General features: G+C 41.0%; 1 protein-coding gene across 5 annotated transcripts in view; it reads right to left on the reverse strand.

Annotated features, from left to right (window-relative positions):
• The window catches only part of zgc:193801 (uncharacterized protein LOC564476 homolog), a 65,576-nt gene extending 45,251 nt beyond the window's left edge, over window positions 1–20,325 (reverse strand). For 2 of the 5 annotated variants that reach the window (XM_063034561.1, XM_063034560.1), the window contains exon 1: window positions 19,638–20,323. In XM_063034561.1, coding sequence (XP_062890631.1) covers window positions 19,638–19,692 — 55 coding nt within the window. In that variant the 5' untranslated portion in view covers window positions 19,693–20,323. Of the gene's footprint in view, window positions 1–3,659; window positions 3,762–19,637 lie in introns of those variants that run through there. The other 3 variants (XM_063034564.1, XM_063034558.1, XM_063034559.1) reach the window with 3 other exon arrangements.
• Between the last annotated feature and the right edge of the window lie 5,514 nt (window positions 20,326–25,839).

Raw genomic sequence — 25,839 nt, forward strand, 5'->3', positions numbered from 1 at the left:
AATAATGACAGCAGTTCTAAAAAGATGGCAGTGCAAGAAAAAGAAACCGCTTCTTATCAGTGAGTACAGGAGCCAGTAAAGTAAGAATTCAGTTGAGAAAGCTGGATATGGATCTTACAGACAAGTGCAACATTAACAATATGAAATGAGAAAACACTGGTTCAGAGCTAGGATAATCGATTCAAAACACCCAGATTAATGGTGTCTACATCTTAGTGACAGCGAAGACCACAAGCTCCTTTTGTTTGCTGGAAGTGAAATTAAAATTCTCACTAATAATTGTTACATATATGGAATTTTAGTTAATTTTTTTGATATTAAAAACTATACTGTATAGAGAGATGCAGTACATTACTAAAATATCAGATCCATTTGATTTACTAAACTTATTAACCGTCCAACTGTCAAAAATTACATTTGTAATTTGGAAGAAAAATGGTTTCATTAAATGAACACCATTAAATTGAGTTTCTTCTCTTTATATATCCCCATAGACAATCTTCACCTCCATGGAAATTGACTGAATAATTTCTCAATACAGATCTCCATGCTATTTTTTTAAATCTGTGATTTCTAAACGTCACCCATTTTTAAATCTTAAGTTTTGCTTGTCCATATCTGGATTAATAGAAAATTTATTGGTAGCATTAGTTAATTCTCTCATTAACTAAATGAGAAAACAGCATCATTACAATGGATTATCAATTTTGCTCAGAGTATTTGTAAAATGAAGCATCTAAAAGCTGTCCAATAGAAGCTGCATAAGGTCACTATAATGACAGACACTTCTAAATTAGAGTGCATCCTTAATATAATGCAGGAGTCAGAAGGCAGCTTTAACACCTGCATTATAAGCTAAACAATTTTCATCACTTTTTAATTGTATAGTTAAAGCATCAGATTTGTCTTTTTTAGTTTTTGAAACATTATAAACTAATCAATATTTTCTCAATCATCACAAAGTAATGGCTGTATCATCAATGGTCAAATTAAATATTTATTATCCAAGTACCTATATGTTACCATATACTATCTTGGGTTTCATTTTCTTGCAGGTATTTATAGGAAATTAGGAAATACAACAGAATTTATTAAAAACTATACAAACAAGTCTTATGAACAAATATGAAAAAGATAACTTGTACAAATATAGAAAAAAATATTGAGAAGACGAGTTATAGTACAGTAATTGAAAGTGAGTCTGTAGGTTGTAGAATCAATTCAGAGTTGTGGTGAGTGAAGTTATCCACATTGGTTCAGGAGCCCAATGGTTGTTGAATAATGACTGCTCCTGAACCTGGTGGTGTGGGACCTCAGGCTTCTGTCCCTCCTGCCTGATGATAGTAGCAAGAAAAGAGCATCATATTTATGACGGATGCTGCTTTCTTGTGGCAGCACCCCATGTAAATGAGCTCAATAGTGGGGTTGGCTTTGCCTGTGACGGACTGGACTGTTTCCACCACTTAGACTGGGCTCTGGCATTTCCATACCAGGCCATGATGCAACCAGTTTGGATACTTTCCACTGTACATCTATTTTATCAAAGTTTTTGGTGATACACTGAATCTACCAAACTTCTAAGAAATCGTAGGTGCTCTCATGCCTTCTTTGTGATGGCACTTGCATGTTAGTTGCAGGACAGTTCCACTGATATGATAAAGCCAAGGAATTTAAAGCTACCAACCTTCTTTACCTCTGGTCCCCTGTTGAGGACTGACTTGTGAATCTCCTGTTCCTTTGTCCTGTAGTTAATAATCAGCTCTTAGGTGTCCAGCTACATTTACTTACTAGTAACCAGCTCAACAATGTTCATATTGGGTTTTGCATCACTCTGTTCTAAGCTCTGTCAAAGCTTTTGGTAATTGTTAATCACAGAACTGAATTCTGAAGCAGACCTGAAAGTAATTGCTCAGAATATCAGAGCCACATTTGGCTACGAGTGATATCAAGGAGTCATGATAAAGCTGAAGTGAACGGGCTGCAAGGGAAACAAATCCAATAGTTACATCTTATATCTTGCACAAAACCAAGATGGTTCTATTTGTTGCTCATCTCCAGTGAGAAATTCTACCTAGCTACACTTGACATTCAAAGGCATTATCATCATAAAGTCCCCCACTAACATTATGGGAGGGTTGACCTTACGTACTAGGCCACCTAAATACTAAGTCAGGTCCTAGCACAGGTATCCTGCAATAAGTAACCATTCTCTGACATTCTCCTTATATCCACAAAGGTTTTTTCTGGTGCTCCGGTTTCATCCCAGATCCCCAAAATGTGAAGGTTGGCATTTTGTTAATTGGCCACTGTAATAGTCACAGTAGTCATAGTCATACTTTATTGATCCCGAGGGAAATTGGTTTTTGTTACAGTTGCACCTTAAATAATTAGTGATAAAACCATAAATAACTAAATAGTAATATGTAAATTATGCCAGGAAATAAGTCCAGGACCAGCCTATTGGTTCAGGGTATCTGACCCTCCAAGGGAGGAGTTGTAAAGTTTGATGGCCACAGGCAGGAATGACTTCCTATGACGCTCTGTGCTGCATCTCGGTGGAATGAGTCTCTGGCTGAATGTACTCCTGTGCCCAACCAGTCCATTATGTAGTGGATGGGAGACATTGTCCAAGATGGCATGTAACTTGGACAGCATCCTCTTTTCAGACACCACCATCAGAGAGTCCAGTTCCATCCCCACAACATCACTGGCCTTACGAATGAGTTTGTTGATTCTGTTGGTGTCTGCTACCCTCAGCCTGCTGCATCAGCACACAACAGCAAACATGATAGCACTGGCCACCACAGAGTCGTAGAACATCCTCAGCATCGTCCAACAGATGTTAAAGGACCTCAGTCTCCTCAGGAAATAGAGACGGCACTGACCCTTCTTGTAGACAGCCTCAGTGTTCTTTGACCAGTCCAGTTTATTGTCAATTCGTATCCCCAGGTATTTGTAATCCTCCACCATGTCCACACTATGATAGAATTGGTGGAAAAACGGGTGTTTGAGGGTCGGCACAAACTTGGTGGACCAAAAGGCCAATTTCAGTGATGCCCCTCTCTCCATAGATCTACTGCAAAGTCTTTCCACAAGATACAAGTTAGGAGCATCATGAAGTGTTCTCCCCTTGCCTGCAGGACTGCAGCTTCAATGACTGTCAATATATTCAACATCCAGAACAACGCGGTACACTCGCTTGGTACTAAAACCCACCACTTAAAACATATTCCTTCTACCATTATGCACAGTAACTGCAACTGTGTATGAACTGCAGTTACATACCCAGGCTACTATAATAGCACCACCCAAAACCATGAGTTCCATCAATCAGAATGTCAAGATGAGGATGCTTAGAAACAAAATTACCTGCACATTCCCCTCCAAGTTGTACACATTTTGACTTGGAAATATACTCTGTCATTCAATGTTGCTCAGTGTAACTCCTCCTCAAACACATTATGGAATTCCTTCCCCACTACAACTAAGAAGTTTAAAGTGAAACTCAAAGATCTGCTTGATAATCATTAGCTTATTTATCACACGTACATCAAAACACAGTGAAATGCACTGTTCTGCATTCCGGGATTGTCCTGGGGACAGCCCACAAGTGTCCCCAGGCTTCCAGCACTAATATAGCACACTCACAACTTACTAACCTTAACTTGTTCACCTTTGGAGTGAGAGAGGAAACCAAAGTACTCGGAGGAAAGCTATGCAGTCATGGGGAGAATGTACAAGCTCCTTACAGACAGCAGCAGGAATTGAACTCCAATCAGCAATTGTTGGCACAGAAAGCGAATGCACTAGCCACTACTTTTCCCAAGGGCAATTAGGGGTGGTCAAGAAATGCTAGCCTTGCTGAAGACATCTATATTCCAAAAAAATGAATAAATAAAAATAATCTGAAATTAGTCGATAGCCTTATCAGTATTGGCACTAAAGTAAGCGGGCATTTCTCCATCAATCAATACTAACAACAAATCAAATGGTCATTACCACAAGAAATTCTGCAGATGCTGGAAATCCAGAACAACACACACAAAATGTTGGAGGAACTCTGCAGGTGGTCATTAATCCTGGTTCCTGTTTATTGACTGCACTGTGTACAAATTGGCTACCATGTTTTCCTGTATACCAAGAGATTGCATGTTTAAACTAACAAGGTTGGCAAAAACAGGGCTTGTACTGTGCTGTTCTATTCTGCATTCTGTCACTGGCTGCAAAACACTACTATGATCTGAGGACCAGATGAAAAGCAAAATAACGGAGAGCGTTTTCCCCCTCAAGTTCAACCAAAAATATCGCCCTCTATCTTCCATTCAGTGCAAAAGGGATGGTGCTTGCTAATGACTTCAGAGAAATCGCTTCACAAAGCTTACGTGGGCTATATAGCATGTCCTTTTTTAAAAATCTTTCCAGGTATCGTTTTATGTCTACTGCCTTCCAGCAACAGCTGGACGGGTAGGCAAAGTCAAGACTTCTGACAGAAATATTTTTAAAAATGTAACTTTTAAAATATTTACTGAGAAGGAAATATAGACTGTAACCTACAGACAGGAATAAAATTGAAACCAATATATCACAAACACTTCATTTTTACAGAATGTGGATTTAGGAAATATTCATGTGAAGCCAGTCATATTCTCTGTACAATACTGGTTTATAGCTCAGCAGTAATTATAAATAAAAACCAAAATAAAGTGGCAATTATATAATGCTTTTTGAAACCCTTTCGGGATATCACAAATAACTCTAAAGTTAACAAAATACTTCTGAAGTGCATTCATTGTAATGTTAAAGTGGCCAATTTACAAACATCAAGTTCCCTCAAAATGCTACTTTTATATTTATTGGATCAGGAATAAGTATTTGCTAGACTAGCAAGAATAACTCCACTGTACTTTACAGGAAATTTATGCCTACTTGACAGAGAAAATGTTGGTCTTAATTTAACACCTGATCCAAAAGAAACACACTGGTGTGTACAGCACTCTCTCCATCTAACACAAATTAACATACCTCATTTGAAGTATTCTGAACAATTTTAGGCCTCCTATCTAAGAAAGGATGTGCTGACATTGGAGAAGGTTCAAAGGAAGTTCATGAAAATGATTCTGAGATTGTAAGGCTTGCCCTATGAGGACTGTTTCATTGTTCTAGGCCTGTACCCACTGGAATTCAGAAGAATGAGGGGTGACCTCATTGAAGCCTTTCGAATGTTGAAAGGCCTCAACAGAGTGGATGTAGAGAGGATGTTTCCTATGGTGCGGGAATCTAAAACCAGAGGGCACAGCCTCAGCATAGAGGGGCATCCTTTTATAATGGAGAGGAGGAGGAATTTCTTTAGCCAGAGTGGTGAATTTGTGGAATTCGTTGCCACATGCAGCTGTGGAGGCCAAATCATTGGGTACATTTAAAGCAGAAGCTGATAGATTTTTGATTAGTCGGGGCATGAAGGGATGCAGGGAGAAGGCAGGAGACTGGGGCTGACAGAGAAATGGATCAGCCATGGTGGAAATGACGGAGCACTCGATGGGCCAAATGGCCAAATTCTGCTCCTGTCTTATAGTCTTATACCTGTTTTAGTATCTGCATTGGGACCTGAACCATCCAGACTAAATGCTTAGCAGGCGTTTGGAAACTGAATCATACTTCACTGAACAAGGTGCAACATCTTTTTGTAATGAAAACAGTGTGAGAAAAGGATGACGTTCCCTTCCAATCAGTAGCTCTGAAGTAACGCTGAAGACCCCAATCCCTTACTTTGCAGAGGAGCAGACAGAATAACCAAAAGCAATTTCTTGATTACTGTAAGTGCAGATATGCAACCACTGGAAACTTTTGTCATTGTCACAGAGTATTTGTTCACAGCTTTGTCACCAATGAAACTACAAATTTACAGTTGTTGCCTTTCTTATTTTACCACTTCAATCCTCAGTCTTAAAAAACAGTGAAATATTTACTTCAATGAATAACTAGAGATTACATATATGTGATAGAGTGCTCAATAAATGCGCTCCTTACTTCTCTGTGGACTGTCACCTTGTCGTGGTGGAGAAGCTTGTGTGGTCCTGTGATCCCGAGAGCAATGTCATCTGGAGCTATGCTCCTGGTAGGGTCACCCAAGGCGGTAAGGTCGAGGGTGAGGTCCCTGACAAAGAACAATCCAACCAAGACCTCAACGGTGGAACAGGCAGACAAAGTTACTTCGAACTCAATGGCTGTGAAGACGGATGAAGGCTGCAACAAATCTATCCGCTCCAATCGTCGTGGTTTCCTTGCCATTGGAATCAGTTGGCTAATTTGTGAAGTATCGTGTGCTTCTTGGAGTGCAACATCAAGTACACGTTAAACAAACACACGCACAGGCGTCTTCACTCTGTGGGCCACTTCTTCAGAACGAAGACCATCATCCTCGACCTCTTGAGTTAGCCACAACGACAAAATGCACTCCTTACACAAGTGCATTTACACACACACATTGCCTGGTCATTCTGCTGTTGTTGTGCTGAGTGTATGCATTTCACCGTCTTCCCTGGTATAATCACATAATGGGTCCTAAACCTGCCTGATGTGCTTTACGGTGCCTTTCCCGCCATACACTTTGGAAAATCCCATTCCTTTAGTAATAGGGATATATAACTGTGTATATATTGTTTGTATACTCTACTGCAGGTAGATACTTGTTTATTTTGTAATATGATTGTAAATACATTGTGGGGTGCATCATATTCTAATTCATATGTAGCTTAAGTTAACTTTGTGGGTAATTAAAGATGATACATCCTGGTGCCGAATAAACTGTGCGGATCACTTTTGGTAGGAGAGAGAGAGAGAGACATCAAGCTGCCAGGAGCGCACACTGGGCAAAACTTGGAGCTATTTATTGTATTTTCTGGTAGATAGCTTTTTGTAAATATGGGCAGTTTTCTTTTCACTACTTTAACTAATTTTTGTAAGTTTGATTTTTGACACACTTAATAAATGTCATTTTTTACTTTGGTTGTAACTCACATATGTAACAATACGAGGAGTGATTGATAAGTTCGTGGCGTAAGGTAGAAGGAGTCAATTTTAGAAAACCTAGCACATTTATTTTTCAACATAGTTCCCTCCTACATTCACACACTTAGTCCAGTGATGTGGAGCATACGGATCTTGGACCTCCAGAGAGTACCTGCAGCAGGGGTGATTGATAAGTTTGTGGCCTAAGGTAGAAGGAGATGAGTTATACAACTCCCGTTACATGTACATGCAGGTCAACTGAGTGATTATGCAGAAAGTTTGAAGTTAATAGTTCATCAGTTAATAACTCATCGGGGTGATTGATAAGTTCGTGGCCTAGGGTAGAAGGAGATGAGTTATTAACTTCAAACTTTCTGCATAATCACTCAGAGTTGACCTGCATGTACATGTAACGAGAGCTGTATAACTCATCTCCTTCTACCTTAGGCCACGAAATTATCAATCACCCCTGCTGCGGACACCTTCTGGAGGTCCAAGATCCGTATGCTCCACGACCGCTGGACTAAGTGTGTAAATGTAGGAGGGGACTATGTTGAAAAATAAATGTGCTAGGTTTTCTAAAATTGACTCCTTCGACCTTAAGCCACGATCATATCAATGACCCCTCGTATATTCAAATATTTCATGAACATAAAACGTAACAGATTTCCTTTATGCCAAGATTATAAATCTGCCGCCATTTAGTAACAGTTTCTCTAGCTCAAAGCAGATTATGGCACTCTTTCACAAAGTATATTTAACTTTTCAAGTTTTGCATGCATAATCCTTATTTTTTCATAGTAGCTATTAACAAAAGGTTTATTTCTTTTATAATGCTTTAATATAGTTGCCTACCACTGTCTTGCTTACAGGCTGCGTTATATCAATAAGTGGCTTTAAAACAAGAGAAAATCTGCAGATGCTGAAAATCAAAGCAACACACACAAAATGCTGCAGGAACTTGCTCCTCTAGAATTCTGTGTGTGTTTTGTGGCTTTTAAAGCTTTCATTTGTAATACATTTTCCACTTAGCACAAGACAAATCCATAACCAACAAAAGCAAAATTAATCTGTCAAAAGTTAGTCTCAAAACTAAAAAAAGTTTAAATTTATTTGTCAATGTCAATTTCCAAACATGGAAAAACTCTTGACAGATGTCAGCTCATGTTTAAATTAAACTGATATCCATGACACATGTAAATTTCCACTATGCAGAGTGAATTCCTCTGCTACAATCACAGACAGATTGCAGCATAGGGAAAAGCTAGTGTTTGCAAGGTGATAATGCAGTAAATTATTGGGAAGGTGAACTGGAGTGGGGAGAATAGCATAATCTTTTGCCTGACAAGCAGTAGGGAGAACATTGCTCTTAAAGATTCAAACCTAAAGCCTGCACAAACATAAAACAAAGTGATGGTGCTTGCATGGAAAATAAATTCAAGTGGACATGTGTCGCAACAAATGTATTTTTCCTCAAATCACAGGTTCATAGCAAATATTCAGGACAGATCAGATGTTTTAAGATGTTTAAATCCATTTTTGGATCCAGTTCAACTTTTTGCCCTAATGCAATTTCCATAACTAGCTGCAGATTACCTTGCCTAGTGATAACACCAACTTTCTCTTTTTGAAGCCTTGATCCAGTTACCTGATCTCTAAGGCTACCCATGTACAACAGCTTATTGTCAATTTCCATTTTATTATTAGAAAATCATGTTTCATGAAAATGAAATCTTGAAGAAAATAAAGACTGCTACCACTAATAGGATCTTCTATTCTCCCCCCCCCATTTTAAACTTTATTTAACTAATTGCATTTAGGTTTCTTAACCACCATTGTAAAATTTGAACATGACCTTCACCATGACTCTTTATCTCGACACTGATATCTTCACATATCATGCTATTATCCTAGCAGAAAGTTCCCCATGAACCAAAACAAAATATTCAAGCAAGTACCAGGAGGCAGGCTAGAAGTTTTCCTTCTCTTCAAAAGGAAATTCCCCCCCCCTCTTCTATTCCCCACTCTGGCCTTTACCTCTTCTCACCTGCCTATCACCTCTGCCTGGGTCCCTCCCCCTTCCCCATCTCCTGTGGTCCACTCTCCTCTTCTCCTCTCCCATCAGATTCCTTCCGCTCCAGCCCTTGACCTTTCTCACCCATCCAGCTTCACCTATCACTTTCCAGCTATCCTCCTTCCCCACTCCCACCCTTTCATTCTGGCATCTTCTCCCTTCCTTCGCAGTCATGAAGAAGGGTCTCGACTCTACTCATTTCCATAGATGCTGCCTGACCTGCTGAGTTCCTCCAGCATTTTGTGTGTGTTGCTTTAGAAATTCATGATTTAAGAGAGTAATGTCATTGTCTTGACAGCATTCAGGTGTCAAAATTGACTGAAAACCACACACCAATAGGTAAACTATAGGCTGAATAAACCATTTAGTCCTAACTCCAACCATCTACCCAGAGAAAACATTGAGCTGTTTTGTATTAGATTCAGAAGTTAATTCTCTTTGTCATCATGCCTGGCTGCTGTATGATAAAGAATGTCATAACACCAGTCGTAAACCTGAATCATCAGTATTGAAAAACTGCTTCATATTTATCATTTGTAGAACACATGATAAAGTATTCAAGAGGTGCTCTGACAGCTGTTTAAGATTTCACTCGAATTTTGTAGCCAAATCAGTCAGGGTTCAATGCTTTAACATAGACAGTTAAAACATTTTTGGTCACATTACCTCATCAGTATTTCTTTGTGGAATAAAAAAAAAGCATCCCTAACAGGGTGTGCAAATAAAATTATAAGTGAGTAAGGCAGAAAATTGGAAAACATATCACCGCTGATGAGAAACTATGGTCAAAACATCTGTTGTCTCCCCTCAGTCTTGTCCATGCAATTACGATTACTGCAGGGACAAAAGTTAACAATTAAGTGGGTATGGAAAAGATATTTCACAAAGCTTGCCAATGTCTCGGGAGGATAGATTATACTGCTGATTGAGGAGTTTCCTGCCAGATGAAATGGCGCCAGCTCTCTAAGAAATAATACATCAAGAAATCAGCTTATGCTGCATTATACTAAAACTCCTTAGGAGTAACCAAGGAAATAAAACCAAACTTGAAAGAAATTATAAAACTTTACATTAATACAAGTATAACCTCACTTATGGGGAACAAAATTACAAGGCCTTTGGAGAAGTCTGAATTACAGACAAATCAGGTTTGACAGAACTTATTATATGTCACAAGGTAACATTTAACTGACAGCAGGAACAGGTCATGTACCCCCCCTTAAGTCTGCTCGGCCACTGAATGACATGATGGCTGATCTGAACATACTGACAGAGTTGCTGCCTCAAAGCTCCAGTGAACCCAGTTCAATCCCGACCGTTGGTGCTGTGTGGAAACACAAGAGACTGCAGTTGCTGGGATCTGCTGCAACAGTTTGCTGGAGGAACTCATCAGGCTGAGCAGCATCTGTGAAGGGAGGAAAAGGAATTGCCAGCACTTTGAATGAAAACCCTGCACTGGAACTAAGGGAGAGGGGCGATAACCAATACAGAGACAGAAACTAATGGTAGTAGGGAGACTGGGAGCAGGGTTGGGAGTTTAAGGACAACAGACAGATTGAGACACGTAGAAGAGAGGGAGGGGAGAGGGGTGGAGTTGGGAGACAGGAACAGGAGGATAATAGATAGGGGGAGGGGGCAAACTGGAGCCAGGAGGAGTAGGGCAGGTGAAAATGGAGACAGCTGCTCAAGGATGGTTAACAGAACCACAAGACCCAAGTCAGAATCTGATAAAGTAAGGAAAGTGATAACGGGAAGCATTATGGGAGCAGTGAAAGGCAGATAGAAGCAGCACCTGAAGGGGTAGGAGGACGTGACAGCAGGTGGGTAAATTCATGGGAAGTAGGTGAATGGCACCAGGAGGGAGAGGGTTTCAAAAATAGGTGATGGTGGATGGGGAGGGGTTAAAGTGACACAAAGAAGGGGGCTGGAGGAGGACCAAAGGACACAGAGGAGGAAAACAGAAAGTATAGTTAACTTAAATGTGGTTTGCTCAAGTTGATTTTCTCCAAGTGCTCTAATTTGCTCCCACATCCCAAAGTTTTGTGAGATGACAGGCTGGCCTCTAGAATCTGGGTTAGTGGAAATGTGGGTGAATGTAAGGATTAATATAATTGGATGTTTGATGGTGAGCAGAGATGTGGTAACCTAGCAGCTGTTTATGCATGATGTATGACTTAACTCCATATTCCCCCTTACACTCTGCAACTTTTCACCTCCTTGTTTATTAAGAATCTATCTCTGCCTTCAAAATTCAAAGACTGCTTCAAGTTCGGTTGAATTGTTCTTCGACCTTGGCAATTTACTTGAAAACATTTCATCACCGTGCAAGAAGACACTGTCAGTGTGCTGTTGACTGCAGTCAACAGCGCACTGACAATGTCTCCTCGCATGGTGACAAAACATCAACCATCTGAGCTACACATCTTCCGAATTATTTTTAACTGCTCCCAGTGTCCCTCAAGGAAGAATATTCCAAACACTCTGACAGAAGATTAACAAAGAGAACATGGCAAATGACAAATGATTTCTGAAAATCTATATGGATAGCAAAAACCCACATAAAGAGCTGATCAGCAAAATTGAGACCTGTGGTGTAAATGGATCAAGGACGGCATGATTTAAGGGAAAAAAAATGATTTCCTGTGGAAAATAGCAGTTTTTCTGACTGGATTTTTATCCCTGAAATACAAACGTATATTAATGAGTATGGATGTGTAGAGTAAAATTTCAAGTTTCAAACAATATCAGACAGAGGTATGGTAAGCTGAGGATGTGAATAGGCTGATAGCACGGGCAGGCAGGTACCAATTTAATATGGAAAATTAGGCACAGAAGATATTTATTCAAATGGTTGTAGGAAGAGAGAGAGATATTTCAGCTAGATCTTTTGAATAAGAAGCATATATTTCTCTCCATGAACCAAAGAAAATTGAGAGGTGATTTTACAAAGCTGCACAAGAACAAGATTGGTTTAAACATAGTACAGCACTGGGCAGGCCAGTCAACCCATAATGCCAATTTATATCAAATGTCCTCCTCCTGTCTATTATCCATATCACTCCATTCACTTCACATTCATGTGTCTATATAAATAAAGCATCTTAATCTCTACTGATTCCACACCTACCCCAGTAACCTATTCCAAGTACATACCCTGGATCTGTGTAAGAAAACTTGCCCTTAATATCACATTTAAACTACCCCATGATCTTAAAAACATGTCCTCTGGTGTTTAATATTCTAAACCTGGAGAAAAAAATTTTGTCTACACCATCTATACCTCTCATAATTAAAAAAAACCTTTATCAGGTCTTTTCTCAGGTTCTGATACTCTAGAGAGAGCAACCCAGGCTTGTCCAAACATACTTTAAATTTGTGCCCTCTAATCCAGGCGGCATCCTGGTAAAAGCTCTTCAGCATGCTCTCCACATCCTTCCTATAATGCAGTGACCAGAGCTACACGTAATGCTCCAAACGTGGTGTGACTGAACTTTATATATCTGCATCACGATTCCCTACTCTTGTACTCAACATCTCTACCAATGAAGGCAAGCACGTTATATATCCTTACCCACTTGTGTAACTACTTTCAGTGACCTATGTACCTCTGTACCTCAATGCTATTAAAAGGCCTGCCATTAGCTTTATACTTTCTCCTATCATTTGACCTCCCTAAAGGTAACACCTCACACTTGCCCAGATTAAACACCATCTGCTATTTTCCTGCCAATATTTGTAACTTATCTCTATCCTGCTGTATTTTGGATATTTCACAACTCCACCAATGTTGGTGTCATCTGCAAACTTGCTAATCCACCCGTCTACATTTTCCTCCAAATCACTGATAATTATCAGAAACAGAGGTCCCAGAACACCACTGACCACAGACCTCCAGTTAGAATATCAGCCTTCCATCTCTACTCTTCCACTTCCTATGGTGTAAGGAAAAAATTAAATGTGATTCCTCCTTGGTATATGCGAAAACAAAGTGGCAGTCTGGAAAACAAAATGGTGTTAGCTTGGAGTGGGATTGTTTTGGAAAGTACAAGAGAACCAGACTACAACAATGTTTTGAGAAAGGGAGGACAAGTCAACAGCCATAACAGTAGAAAATGGTGAAAAACATGTTTTTCTGAGAAAGGCGAGGTCATTGTGCAGGTACCAAATACATAGAAAGGTACCAGCATAAGGGGTTTTTGAAGGGAATAAAAAGGGGCATCTTCTTGGAGCAAGGGAGAAGAGTTTTGTCTTAGGCTAGGTGGCTAGTGCTAGGAAGATAGTAAGTCAAGTCAGAGTGAGACAGAGAGGGACAGCGTGAAAATCTGCCAACATTCTGCAAATCAGCTCATTTAGAGGATGATAAGTATTACTTTGATTTCTGTACTGCTACTACTTACTGCTATAGAGATTTGTTTTTTCCTTTTGTATTGAATTTGTGCTAGTTCTAATAAAGTGTTTACTTGTGGCCTTGAACACGTGTGTCGTCTCCTTTGTTTGCGAATACCCTGAACTGAACCAGGAGAGAACACAACAAATTTTAAAATAATTTTCATTTACATATGGACAAGCCAGTTCAGAATCCAAACTTGCAATTCACACTGGATCCCATGCATCCTTATGTTCTGAATCAACCATCCATGATGAACCTTATCGAATGTCTTTCTGAAGTCCACGTACATAGCACCTACTGTCTTACCCCTACCAAATTGCTTTATCACCTCAAACAAAAACTCTTAGCAGAATGGCAGAATTGGAATCCAGTGGATTACAGCTGACACTGAAGTTGTTGCTTTGCAACAGCAGTATAGTGCAAAGACATAAATTACAAAATAAATAGCTTCTCCAGCACTGACATGCGGTTCAGTGGTCTATAATTACCTGGATTATCCCCATTCCCCACCTTGAACAAAGGTACAACATTTGCTACTTTCTAGTCCTCCAAGACCTCGTTTGTTGCCAGAGAAGACACAAGGATCCTTGTCAATTCCTCAACAATCTCCACATTGGGACAAAAATGGATCAGCTTAACAATACAGAAATACAAATTCTACAGCTCTGACGTTACTCCCCTTTTAGAAATTGTTCCACTTTCAAACTGACAATAGTTCAAATCAATTATTTTAAAGATTAGCTTTATTTGTCACATGTACATCGAACCAAACAATGAAAAGCACCATTTGTGCCATGTGGTGGGAATTGAACCCCACCTGGAGAATGCGGGTACTGTAAAGCATTCTACTATCCACTATGCTACTATGCTGCCCTCATCCTGAACTGCTCGTTACAAGATTCAATTAACATTCAAAGAGCACTGAAACTATTTTTAATGCTTTGTCAAACTGAGGCCTCATCTAAATTTGCAAACATATCCTTCTTTCTGAATACTGCTAAAGGCCATTTCTTCATTTATCTGTCACAGATTCAGTTCTTTGCTCTCTAAATGCATCCCACATCCAGCATACTGCAAAATTATTGTTTAACAGAATCAGAATACCATAACATCTGTACTACAGTTCAACTAAGGACAGTTCATTGGGCTAGATGCCTTCACTTTTCTGGTAACTGATTAGATCACTTTCTATGTATAAATTGTGAAAGAATGGATTTTCATTTCAAAGCATCTTTAGGATACCCAAAGCGATCTTTTATATAGCCAAATACTACACTCCCATGAAGAGCAAACAGCCAGAAAACTTGTTCCAGATGATATTAGTTAAAGGACATGCGCGTGTCAAAATATTATGAGAAATTCCCCCAAATAAATATTAGCAGGAAATTTTTTTTACATAACTGCTTGGGGTCTTAATTTAATATTTAAGAAACTCAATCCAATAATAGTATCAGAATGTCATCCTAGATTACGTGCTCAAATTCTGTGATGTGTCTTAATTCAAAGCCGTCTTATTTAGACACAAGAATATCAAGTGCAATTAAATTGTAATAAGTATTTAAAAATTCTTCCATATGAACTTCCTGAATATGATGCTTTCTTAGTTTACTATAGTGTATAATCAAATATCTGACATGTTATGTCCCTGGTTTCTCCCTATTTTTGAGATAGTTATTGACAATTTAAAACTTAAATATACACCCTATTATTTAAATGAAAGGAAAACCCACCAATTACCTATAATATTTCATGAAGGTGAAATGTTTAAGGGGAACATGAGAGGAAACTTCTTCACTCAGAAGGTCGTGAGAGTATGAAATAAGCTACCAACAGAAATGGTGCATGTGAGCTCGATTTCCAAGTTTAAGAGAAGTTTGGATAGGCACATAGATGGTAGGGGTATGGAGGGCTACGATCAGAATCAAAATCAGGTTTATTATCACTGGCATGTGACGTGAAATTTGTTAACTTAGCAGCAGCAGTTCAATGCAATATGTAATCTAGCAGAGAGAAAATGCCAATAATAAACGAATAAATCAATTACATATATTGAACAGATTAAAAATATGCAAAAACAGAAATACTACTGTATATTAAAAAGAAGTGAGGTAGTGTCCAAAGATTCAATGTCCATTTAGGAAATCTGATGGCAGAGGGGAAGAAGCTGTTCCTGAATCATTGAGTGTCTGCCTTCAGGCTTCTGTACCTCCTACCTGATGGTAACAGTGAGAAAGGGGCATGCCCTGGGTGCTGGAGGTCCTTAATAATGGATGCAGTCTTTCTGAGACACTGCTCCCTAAAGATATCCTGGGTACTTTGTAGGCTAGTACCCAAGATGGAGCTGACTAGATTTACATCCCGGTACAGGCCAATGGTAGTAGGTAGTTTAAATGGTTTGGCATGGATTTGATGGGCCAAAGGGCCTGTTTCTGTGCTGTACTTTGACTCCAAGGAGAAATCAGCACATTAAAATGAAGTATTTAGAGAGCTATTGCTTTTAAATTTACATTGATGAGAGATAATGTTTCATCTGCACTTCATTTATGATAGATCGGAGGAGTGCTGCTCACCTGTCCTTCCCTCCAGTCTCCAAATGAGGGTGGAAGTTGATATATGATTAATCATCAATTAAGTACTATACATTCTTTACGTTGCAAAATATTAAGAAACATCACAGAGTACAGAGTGGACCATGGCATGCACATAGAAAATCTGTGCCTGATGCAGCCTCCAAGGACTTGAATTGAGAATACTGCACTGTGCTCAAGGTTGCAAAATCCACTACTGCAGCAAATGTTCACTGCATCAGCAAGTGTGCAAACGATCAATAATACACTCCCCTCATATCTACAGCAGCTGTGCCAGAACCACTAAAGGTGCAGCTAATGCACAAAAAATTACTGCAGCAATCGAGTGAAATTTGATTTTTGCTTACATCATGATAGCATAGTGAACAGAATCATCCAACAGTCGCCACTGCCAGGTTTGACCTTGAATTCCAAGAATGATCGTTAATCCAATCCTGCATACATTCAGTTAAAGCAATCTCATCTTTGCACCACATTTTAAAAATTGAAGTAATAAAGCACGTTTATAATAAAAAAAAATTCTTGCTGTGCTTTATAGGCATCTCTATTAAGCCACTTAAACATCAGAACAGATGACTAAAGCTTCAGTCAAACAGGTAGACTTTGGGGTTCATCTTAAAAGGAGGCACAGTAAGAGAGAGAATGAAGAAAAAATATTACAAATCTCAGAACCAAAGCAGTAAAAGTGCGAGAGAGCGGAGGGGGGAGAGAGAGAGGGAGAGAGGGAGAGAGGAGAGAATGGGGTGAGAGGGAGGGAGAGGGGGAGGGGGGGAGGGAGAGGGGGAGGGGGGGAGGGAGAGGGGGAGGGGGGAGGGAGAGGGGGAGGGGGGAAGGGAGAGGGGGGAAGGGAGGGAGAGGGGAGGGGGGAAATGAGGGAGGGGAAATGAGGAGGAGGGGGAGGGGAGGGGAGAGGAGGGGAGGGGAGAGGAGGGGAGGGGGGAGGGGAGAGGAGAGGAGGGGAGGGGGGAGGGGAGGAGGGGAGGGGGGAGGGGAGGAGGGAGGGGGGAGGGGGAGAGGGGAGAGGGAGGAGAGAGGGGAGAGGGAGGAGAGAGGGGAGAGGGGGTAGGGGAGGGGGAGGAGAGGGGGTAGGGGAGGGGGAGGAGAGGGAGGGGGAGGAGAGGGGGGGGGAGGGGAGGGGGGGGGGGGGAGGGGGAGGGGAGGGGAGGGGGGAGGGGAGGGGGGAGGGGGGAGGGGAGGGGAGGGGGGAGGGGGGAGGGGAGGGGGGAGGGGGGAGGGGGAGGGGAGGGGGGAGGGGGGAGGGGAGGGGGAGGGGGAGGGAGAGGGGAGGTGGGGAGGGGGAGGGAGAGGGGAGGTAGGGAGAGGAAGAGTGGGTGAGAAAGAGAGCAAAAAAGAGTGAGAAAAACAGAGTTGATGGGCAACAAGTTTTAGAAAAGGTTAGTGTAATAAACCTGATACTGATTTATTGGTGACAGAGAGTAACTTCTAATGATATAAGGAGGACTGATACCACTAGGATTGCTTCCCTCCCCAAGCTCCCTCGGAATTCAGCAGAGCGAACAGTCTATGTCCTTGCAAGACATCCAAAACCAGAACAAGCAGCAAAGAAAATGAAAAAAATTAGAGCCAGTGTGAAAAGACAGGCCACAAGGTGAAATTTTGTTTCACTAACATGAAGTCAAAAATAAGGTGGGCCAGAACTCTAATGTTGTTAATCAGAGATGTTACAAATGGGGGAAATAATTTACATCCACGCTCATCCCACCTTCCCGCCACCTTCACATTTTTTAAAATATATAGCATTTCTGGTTTTTTTGCACGATTTTTAATCTATTCAATATACGTATACTGTATAAAGCATACTGAATAAGATATATTTATTTTTTTTCTTCTATTTCATGTATTGCATTGAACTGCTGCTGTTAACAAATTTCACGTCACATGCTGGTGATAATAAACCTGATTCTGATTCAGATTCTTGTCCTTGCCCACCACCCCATGAGCCTCCACATCCAATATATCATCCTCTACAACTCCCGCCATCTTCAAGGGGATCCTACCACAAAACATATCTTTAATTCCCCCTCCACTTTCCACAGGGATTGCTCCCTCAGTGATTCCCTTGTCCATTCATCCCTCCAAACTAATCTCCCTCCTAGCACCTATCCCTGCAAGCAGCTTAAGTTCACCTGCATTCAGGATCGCAAGCAGTCCTTCCAGGTGAGGCAACACTTCATCTGTAAATCTGCTGGGGTTGTCTATTGTATCCAGTGCTCCAGATGCAGCCTCCACAACACTGGCGAGACCCATCGTAAATTGGGGGACCACTTCATCGAGCATCTCTGCTCCATCCGCCAAAAGCAAAACTTCCTGGTGGCCAAACGTTTCAATTCCAATTCCCATACCCCTTTTGACATGTTGGTACACAGGCTTTTATTGTGCCACAATGTCTCATGGTGGAGGAGCAACACCTTACATTCTGTCTGAGTTGCCTCCAACCTGATGATATGAATATCAATATTTCCTTCTGGTAAAATTTATTTCCCTCTCTTCTTCGATTCTCCACTTTCTATTCTGACTACTTCTTGCCTGCCTATCACCTCCTTCCCTTTCTCCTATGATCCACCCTCCTATCAGATTCCTCCTTATCCTCCTTTACCTTTCCAACCCACCTAACTTCACCTACCTCCTTCTAGATACCCTACTCCCCCACCCACCCTTTTTTTTTATTTTGGCGCTTTATCCCTTCATTTTGGATCCTGGCCCAAAACGTCGACCGTGTATTCATTTCCATAGATGCTGCCTGACCGGCTGAGTTCCCCCAGCATTTTGTGTGTTGCTTTGGATTTCCAGCATCCGCAGATTTTTTTAGTGTTTATAATATTTGTTAGCTTCTAACTAAGTTAGAAGTTGCTAAGAAGCTAATAAATATTATTATTACTGTTAAAACTTGCAAAGCAATACAATACTGCACTTAGCCTTAACGCGTTGACAGGCCAAACTTTTCACACACAATGCATGCGTTATATGCGCTTTACTTGGCCGAACACTGTTTAACTACAAATAAACCGAGAAAAAAATAATTCCAGGGATTAAGTTTTGAGGAAAATAATTTGCTCTGAATTTAAACAAAAAACAAGAGCTCCGAAATTGTTTATAACTACGTGTACCGCGTGACTAATATCACATTCTCGGGAACCTATTGCTGCATCAGTTGCTTTTTTAATGCGTTTATTACGAAATCCCCGATGATTTCACGTTATGTTCACACACGTCCAATGTGGTCTCTGGTGTCTACAAGAACATCTTAAGCTAAATAACCTCGGTCCTTTCAGATGGCCGGGAGTTGCCCGCGGGGCAGAAGCGGGGGTTCGACTACACGCGATTGCAGACTTTCCTGCCATTGCACCAGGGCAAGCCTAAGAAATTTGTTTAACCCGGAGAGACACTGAGTGGACAAGAGGTCACCAGGGCGGGCTGACGATCTGAGAGGGTGGCCCAGAGTTAAGAGAACTAAAACCCATGTGAAGGCGGCTGGAAGGGATACCCGCCATTTTAGGAATGCCTCCTAGGCCGCTGGCCCGCTGCCCGCTCAGCCTGCACCGAGTACGGTACTCACAATGAAAGCGGTCATATCCCTCCTCCACTTCCGAGCAGGAACCCCGCTCGACCATTTGGCGGTTTATTGGTTAAAATGTCAGCATCGGCGCCGCCGACTTCATTTTGTGTGCGCTCGTCATCGGTTTCAAGCCGACGGCGAACTCTGCCTACGTCACCTTCGGCCCCCCCCCCCGAGCCCCGGCTTCGGCTCCTCTTCCGAAAGTAGCCGAATCGGCGCCCGGCTCTCCTTCCGAAAGTAGCCGAATCGGCTTCGGCTCCCCTTCCGAAAGTAGCCGAATCGGCGCCCGGCTCTCGCAAAGATTTACGAAGTCGCCACGAAGGCTCGTTCTGGTGTTGGCGCTGCGCTAAGAGTCTGCAACTTCCGACAGAATCGACTGGCCAAGGTTATATAACCATCTGAGGACAGTCGTACGCTGCATTAAAGCAGCCAAGTCCTGACGAAGGGTCTCCGGCTGTTTATTCCCCTCCAGAGATGCTGCCTTGCTGAGCTCCTCCAGCATTTTCTGTCCGTCACACATACATTAAACATTTTATTTCGACTCGGTGAATCTAAAGTAGTCATGATCCTCCGAAGGGTATCCTCAGACAAATGCACAGTTGACTACTGAAATTTTACTGCATTGAAAATTAATCGAAATATTTTTCTAAATTGGAAAATAAAAACGAAGCGCGTTTCACCAGTGCATTGCGTCCTAAAGCGCTTTATAATTAAATCGGCCCTGCTTGAAATTGTCATTATTGCTATTATTAAATTGAAGAGATTTTTGATTAACAAAATTCTTTCGGGTCTTTATTTCTATTACAGTTGCTATGAAATAAAATTTACAATTAAATAATTTTAAAGGAATTCGGTGGGCCAGAGTTTGGAGATCGAATTTAAGAATTCCAAGTTCCTTAAAATAAATTAAAGAAAATCTGCTTCATGAGCATGAAGACCGAAAAGATCTCGTATACGAAAATATAATTTTTTAAAAAATGAATCCGTGTTTGTATCTTAAACACAGTTTAGAATTACAACTTTCCGACTGTCTACAATTAATCAAGATCTTGCAAAATGTTACGCTTGGATTAAGCAATGTCGATGTTTAAAGCGGGATTAATACCGTTGTAAAGAGTTAAATTATGTAGTAATTTAAGAGTAAAATCTGAAGAAATAAGAGAACATACGTAAGACAGAGGAAGGATTTCACCCGGTTTGTAGTGGTTAGGTATCCATATTAATTTGCAGACCTACAATTTTTTACTAATATTTGTTGCACATCACAAGGAATTATGTTAAGAGCAACCTTTCAGCGTGCTCTGCTGCTAATGATGAATTGAAATCTTGGGTTTCATGGCAGTAGTGTACTTATTTGGCTCTTACTGAGGCATACTAAATCTGGATTTAGGGAACAATGGAGACCACGTTTGGAGGGGCAATCCTATCCTAGCGTTTTATTTCAAGCATCGACTCATCCATTTAAATCAATGAGACTGATGCTATTCTGATAGTATCTGATAAAAACACACACTAAAATTGGAAAATGTTAGAGTTACCATTAGTCCTGGGGCCCCTCAAATCGACAGGCGCTTTACCGGAATCCCGATATAATTCTGAAACGTACACAAGTTGACCAGAAGATGAAAGATAGGCTAGAAGGTTTATTGGATTTATTCAAAGTGAGAGAGCTTTATATAGATAGGAATTATACAGTTACCGTCATTTCTCATATTTGTAAGATTCACAACGTGCAGTCGATTAAAGGAAAATTAATTAGCTTAGCTGCAGCAAAGTATCTACAATCTGAACCCACTTCATGAAAACAAAAGTAGGCCAAGCCCCAAAGGGTTATTCTACCAGTCGGTAGGATCTTGCGGATATGACACTTGCCTGCATATCTACCTCAATGCGTTTCTTTTAGACATTAAAGATCTCTGCCAGTAGGAAAATAAAAATTAATAATTTTCAGGTATTGTCTGCCACTTAAGAGGTGGCAGATGGACTGTACTGTAGGGAAGTGCATGGGTATGCACTTTGGTGTAAGGAATAAGGGCATAGACCATTTTCTAAATGAGGAGAAAATTCCCAAATCAGAGATTCAATATCCAAGATTGTCGAATGTCTTTTCCAGTACACAAAGGGGAACAAAAATATTGTTATTCTGGATCCAATTCAGGAGAAGCAAAATAAAAACACAAGATGAAGAACACAATACCAATTCAGAAACCACAATAAATATAAATACCTCAGATAGCTTGAGATAGGAGTTGGGAGTCCTTGTGCAGGATTCCCTGAAGGTTAACTTGTAGGTTGAGTTAATGGTAAGGGAGGCACATGCAATGCTAGCATTCATTTCAAGAGGACTAGAATGTAAAAGCAGGGATGTAGTGCTGGGGCTTATAAGGCATTGGTCTGACCACCTTTATCGAAGAAAAGTTCTCCTGGCTTTGGAGCGGGTCCAGAGGAGGTTCACAAGAATTATCCCAGGGATGAAAGGGTTAATGTATAAGGAGCGTTTGATGGCTCTGGCCCTGTACTTGCTGGAATTTAGAACAAGAGGGGGTTTCATTGAAACCTATTGAATATCAAAAGGCCCAGACAGAGTGGACGGGGAGAGGATGTTTCCTATAGTAGAGGAGTCTAGGACCAGAGGGCACAGCCTCATAACGGAGGGACGTCTATTTGGAACAGAGATGTGGAGAAATTTCTTTAGCCAGAGGATGGTAAATTTCCACAGACAGCTGTGGACGCCAAGTCACTGGATATACGTACAACAGAGGTTGATAGGTTTTTGACTAGGAAGGGTGTCAAAGGGTATGGGGAGAAGGCTGGAGAATGGGGCTGAGTGGGATCATAAATTAGCCATGAAGGAATTAGGGGGCAGACTCAATGGGCCTAATGGCCTAATTCCGTATGGGTAGCCTCCTACTTCACGACATGAACATCGATTTCTCTGATAATCATTCTTCCAGTAATTTTGCCCCCCTCCCAGTGCTCTCTTTTTCCATTCCACTTTCTGGTTACCTCCTACCCTTTTCTTTCCCTCACTTCCCCATCACCTCTGTCTGATGCTGCCCCTCCTTCACTTTCTCCCATTACCAAATCTTTTCTCCTATCAGAATCCTGTTTATTCAGCCCTTTACTTTTTCCAGCTATCAATTCTCAGTTGCTCACTTCACCCCCCACTCCCGTCCCCTCCCCCCAGAAATCTGCAGCCTTCTCCCCTACATCACCTTCTAGCTTGTATTCCTTCTGGTTTCAGCTAAATAAAAACTGGTTTCAGCCAGTCAAAATGTTCAAAGCAGGTTCAGCCAGTTCGAATTGGTTTCAGCTAGTTCAAAACTGGTCAACCCATTTTCAGCTGGCTCAAACTAGATTCAGCTGGTTTGAACCGGTTTTTGCCCTCTAACGGTTTTAACCCGGTTTCAGTCTAGTCAAACCAGTTCAAACTGGTTTCAGTCGGTTCCAAGCAGAGCTTAAGAAAAAGTAAGGCTTTGGACACGATGTTCATAATATAATAGAATTCACCCTGCAGTCTGAGAGGGAGAAGCTAAAATCTGATCTATCAGTATTACCGTAGATTACAGGCAATTACAGAGGCATGAGAAAGGAGCTGGCCAAAGTTGATTGGGATGGGACACCAGCAGGACACAAGAGGATGGAGGAGTAGCAATGGCTGGCGTTTCTGGAAGACATTTGGAAGGCGCAGGATAGATTCATCCCAACAAAGAAGTATTTTAAAGGGAGGATGGTGCAACTGTGGGCTGAAAAGAGCAATCAAAGACAGCATAAAAACAAAAGAGAGGGTTTCTAATGTTGCAAAAAGTGGTGGAGAACTGGAGTATTGGGAAGCTTTTAAAAAACAACAGTAGACAACTAAAAAGCAATAATGAGTTAAAATATGAAATATGAAGGTAAGCTAGCTAATAATATAAAGGTGGAAACCAAATGTATTTTTCATATTCAAGATTCAAAGATTCAAAGATTCAAAAAACTTTATTGTCATTCTAACCGTACATCAGCTCTGCAGGGCAGAATGAGACAGCGTTTCCCAGGAGCAGTGCAATCATAACATAACAAACGCAACACTAAATAATAAACACAACAATAAATAGTAAAACACAACAGCCACATGTCAGTTAAAATCAAGTTATAAGTGTCCAGTGCGAGTTAAAAGTGTCCAAAGCAGAGTCAGGTAGAGCAGCTATTTAGCGGTCTGACTGCCTGTGGGAGGAAGCTGTTTAGTAGCCTTGTGGTTTTAGTTATATGTATAAAGAGTAAAAAAATTGCAGGTTTCTTTAGGTTGTTTTAGCTGGGGACGGTAAAGGGGATAAGCTCCCACTACGTATTAAGTGCTCCCAATGGCGTCTGTCTCAAATAGCCTCTGATAACCAAGTCCAGCTCCTAGCCTTCATGCATGGTTTGGCTACTAAGCCCAGTGGAAACGTTTCCACTGAGAAGGGGCAAAGGTGTGTTGCCAGCACCTTAATGCCAGTCGCTTTGGGCAGATGGGGCTCATCAGCCATCGTTGGCAGCTCATCTAGGAGAAGGAAAACTCTGATCTCAAACCTCCGTTGCCTTGTGGCTATACCGGCTCATGGGAAAGGCTTTGGGAGTAAAGCCCAAGGAAAAATCTAGAGCTGGAGTTCGTAAGGCAGTGCCCTACTGAGTTCAATGCTGACTGGCAAATCCTGAGACACTGCTGCTACCAAACGGTATCTGTCTTTGCCGTTCCTTTAGATTCGTCAACTGCATGGAGAAGGGGAGTCTGCTGCATAGGCAACAACATACTAATGGCAGGGGCATGCATCCATTGTCTTCCCCTCTGTTGTTTTAATGGGATAGAATCAAAATGTCCCATTAAAGTGTGTGCTGCTTTTACTTCTTGCAGACTGCTTTTTATTTTAGTTAATCCACAGTTATGCCATAATATTATAATCCCAAAATGGTTCAAACAGGTTTTGAGCTGGTTCAGGTCAGTTAGCTCTGGCTTCAGATGGTGCTAGCCAGTTTTGACTGGAGTAAGCCAGCCTCAGCCATTTTACACAGTTTGTTGACTCAAACCCGTTGACCAGTTTTGCCCAGATTCAGCCAGTTCAACTGGAGCTTAAGGTAAAGTAACCCTTAGGAGGCAGTGGTCATAATGTGATAGAATTCACCCTACAATTTGAAACAGAAAGGCTAAAATCTGATGTGTGAGTTTTACAGTTGAGTAAATGGAACTACAGAGGCATGAGAGAGGAGCTGACTAAAGTTGAATGAAAAGGTACACTGGCAGGCATGATGGAAGAACAGGAATGGCTGGAGTTTCTGGGAGACATTTGGGAGGCACAGAACAGATACATCCCAAAGAAGAAGAAATATTCTGAAGAGAGGATGAGACAACTATGTCTGACGAGGGAAGTCAAGGACAGCATAAAAGCAAATGAGAGGGATACAATATTGCAAAAATTAGTGGGGAGCTGGAAGATGGGAAAGCTTTTAAAACACAACAGAAGGCAACTAAAAAGGTCATAAGGAGAGAAAAGATGAAATACAATGGTATGTTAGCTAATAATAATAATAATGATAATATAATAATATAAAAGTCTTTTTTCAGATACAATAAAAGAGTAAAAAGAAGGCAATCAGGCCACTGGAAGATGGTGCTGGAGATAAAGAAATGGTGTGCAAACTCAGTAAGTATTTTGCACAGCCTTCACTGGACAACTCTTTACAGTTGCTTATTAACATCACTGTTAGATTCTTTTATTTGGGGGTTATATTGCCTAGTTCTAGATTTATGAAGAAAGGTTATTGCTTCCTCATATGTAGCTACAGGTTGACACCATTGATTAAAATATCTTATGATCTTTTAATATTCTAAGGAATACAGACCTAGTTAATATAATTTAGTTTTGTTGAATGATCATCAACCAGAACCACTTTATGGATCTTGCCTGATTTGCTGACAATTTCCATCATTTTCCATCTTCATTGCGCCATTTTGTTCATCTATATTTATAAATTCCATATTTATAAAAATAAGACTTTTCACCTCCACTGTTTCTAATTTCCTATTTAAATAGCTTTGCTATTTCCACCATTTCTTACATTTTAGTGCCAAAGCTAGACTGAGTGGTGGATTGGCCACTGTAAATTGCCCCTAGTGTGTAGGGGACCGGTAAGGGTCTGGAGGGTGTAAAATTGAGATTAATGTGGTGGCTGATTGTCAGCACAG

This window comes from Mobula hypostoma, chromosome 27 (assembly GCF_963921235.1).
Source record: "Mobula hypostoma chromosome 27, sMobHyp1.1, whole genome shotgun sequence".
NCBI lineage: Eukaryota > Metazoa > Chordata > Chondrichthyes > Myliobatiformes > Myliobatidae > Mobula > Mobula hypostoma.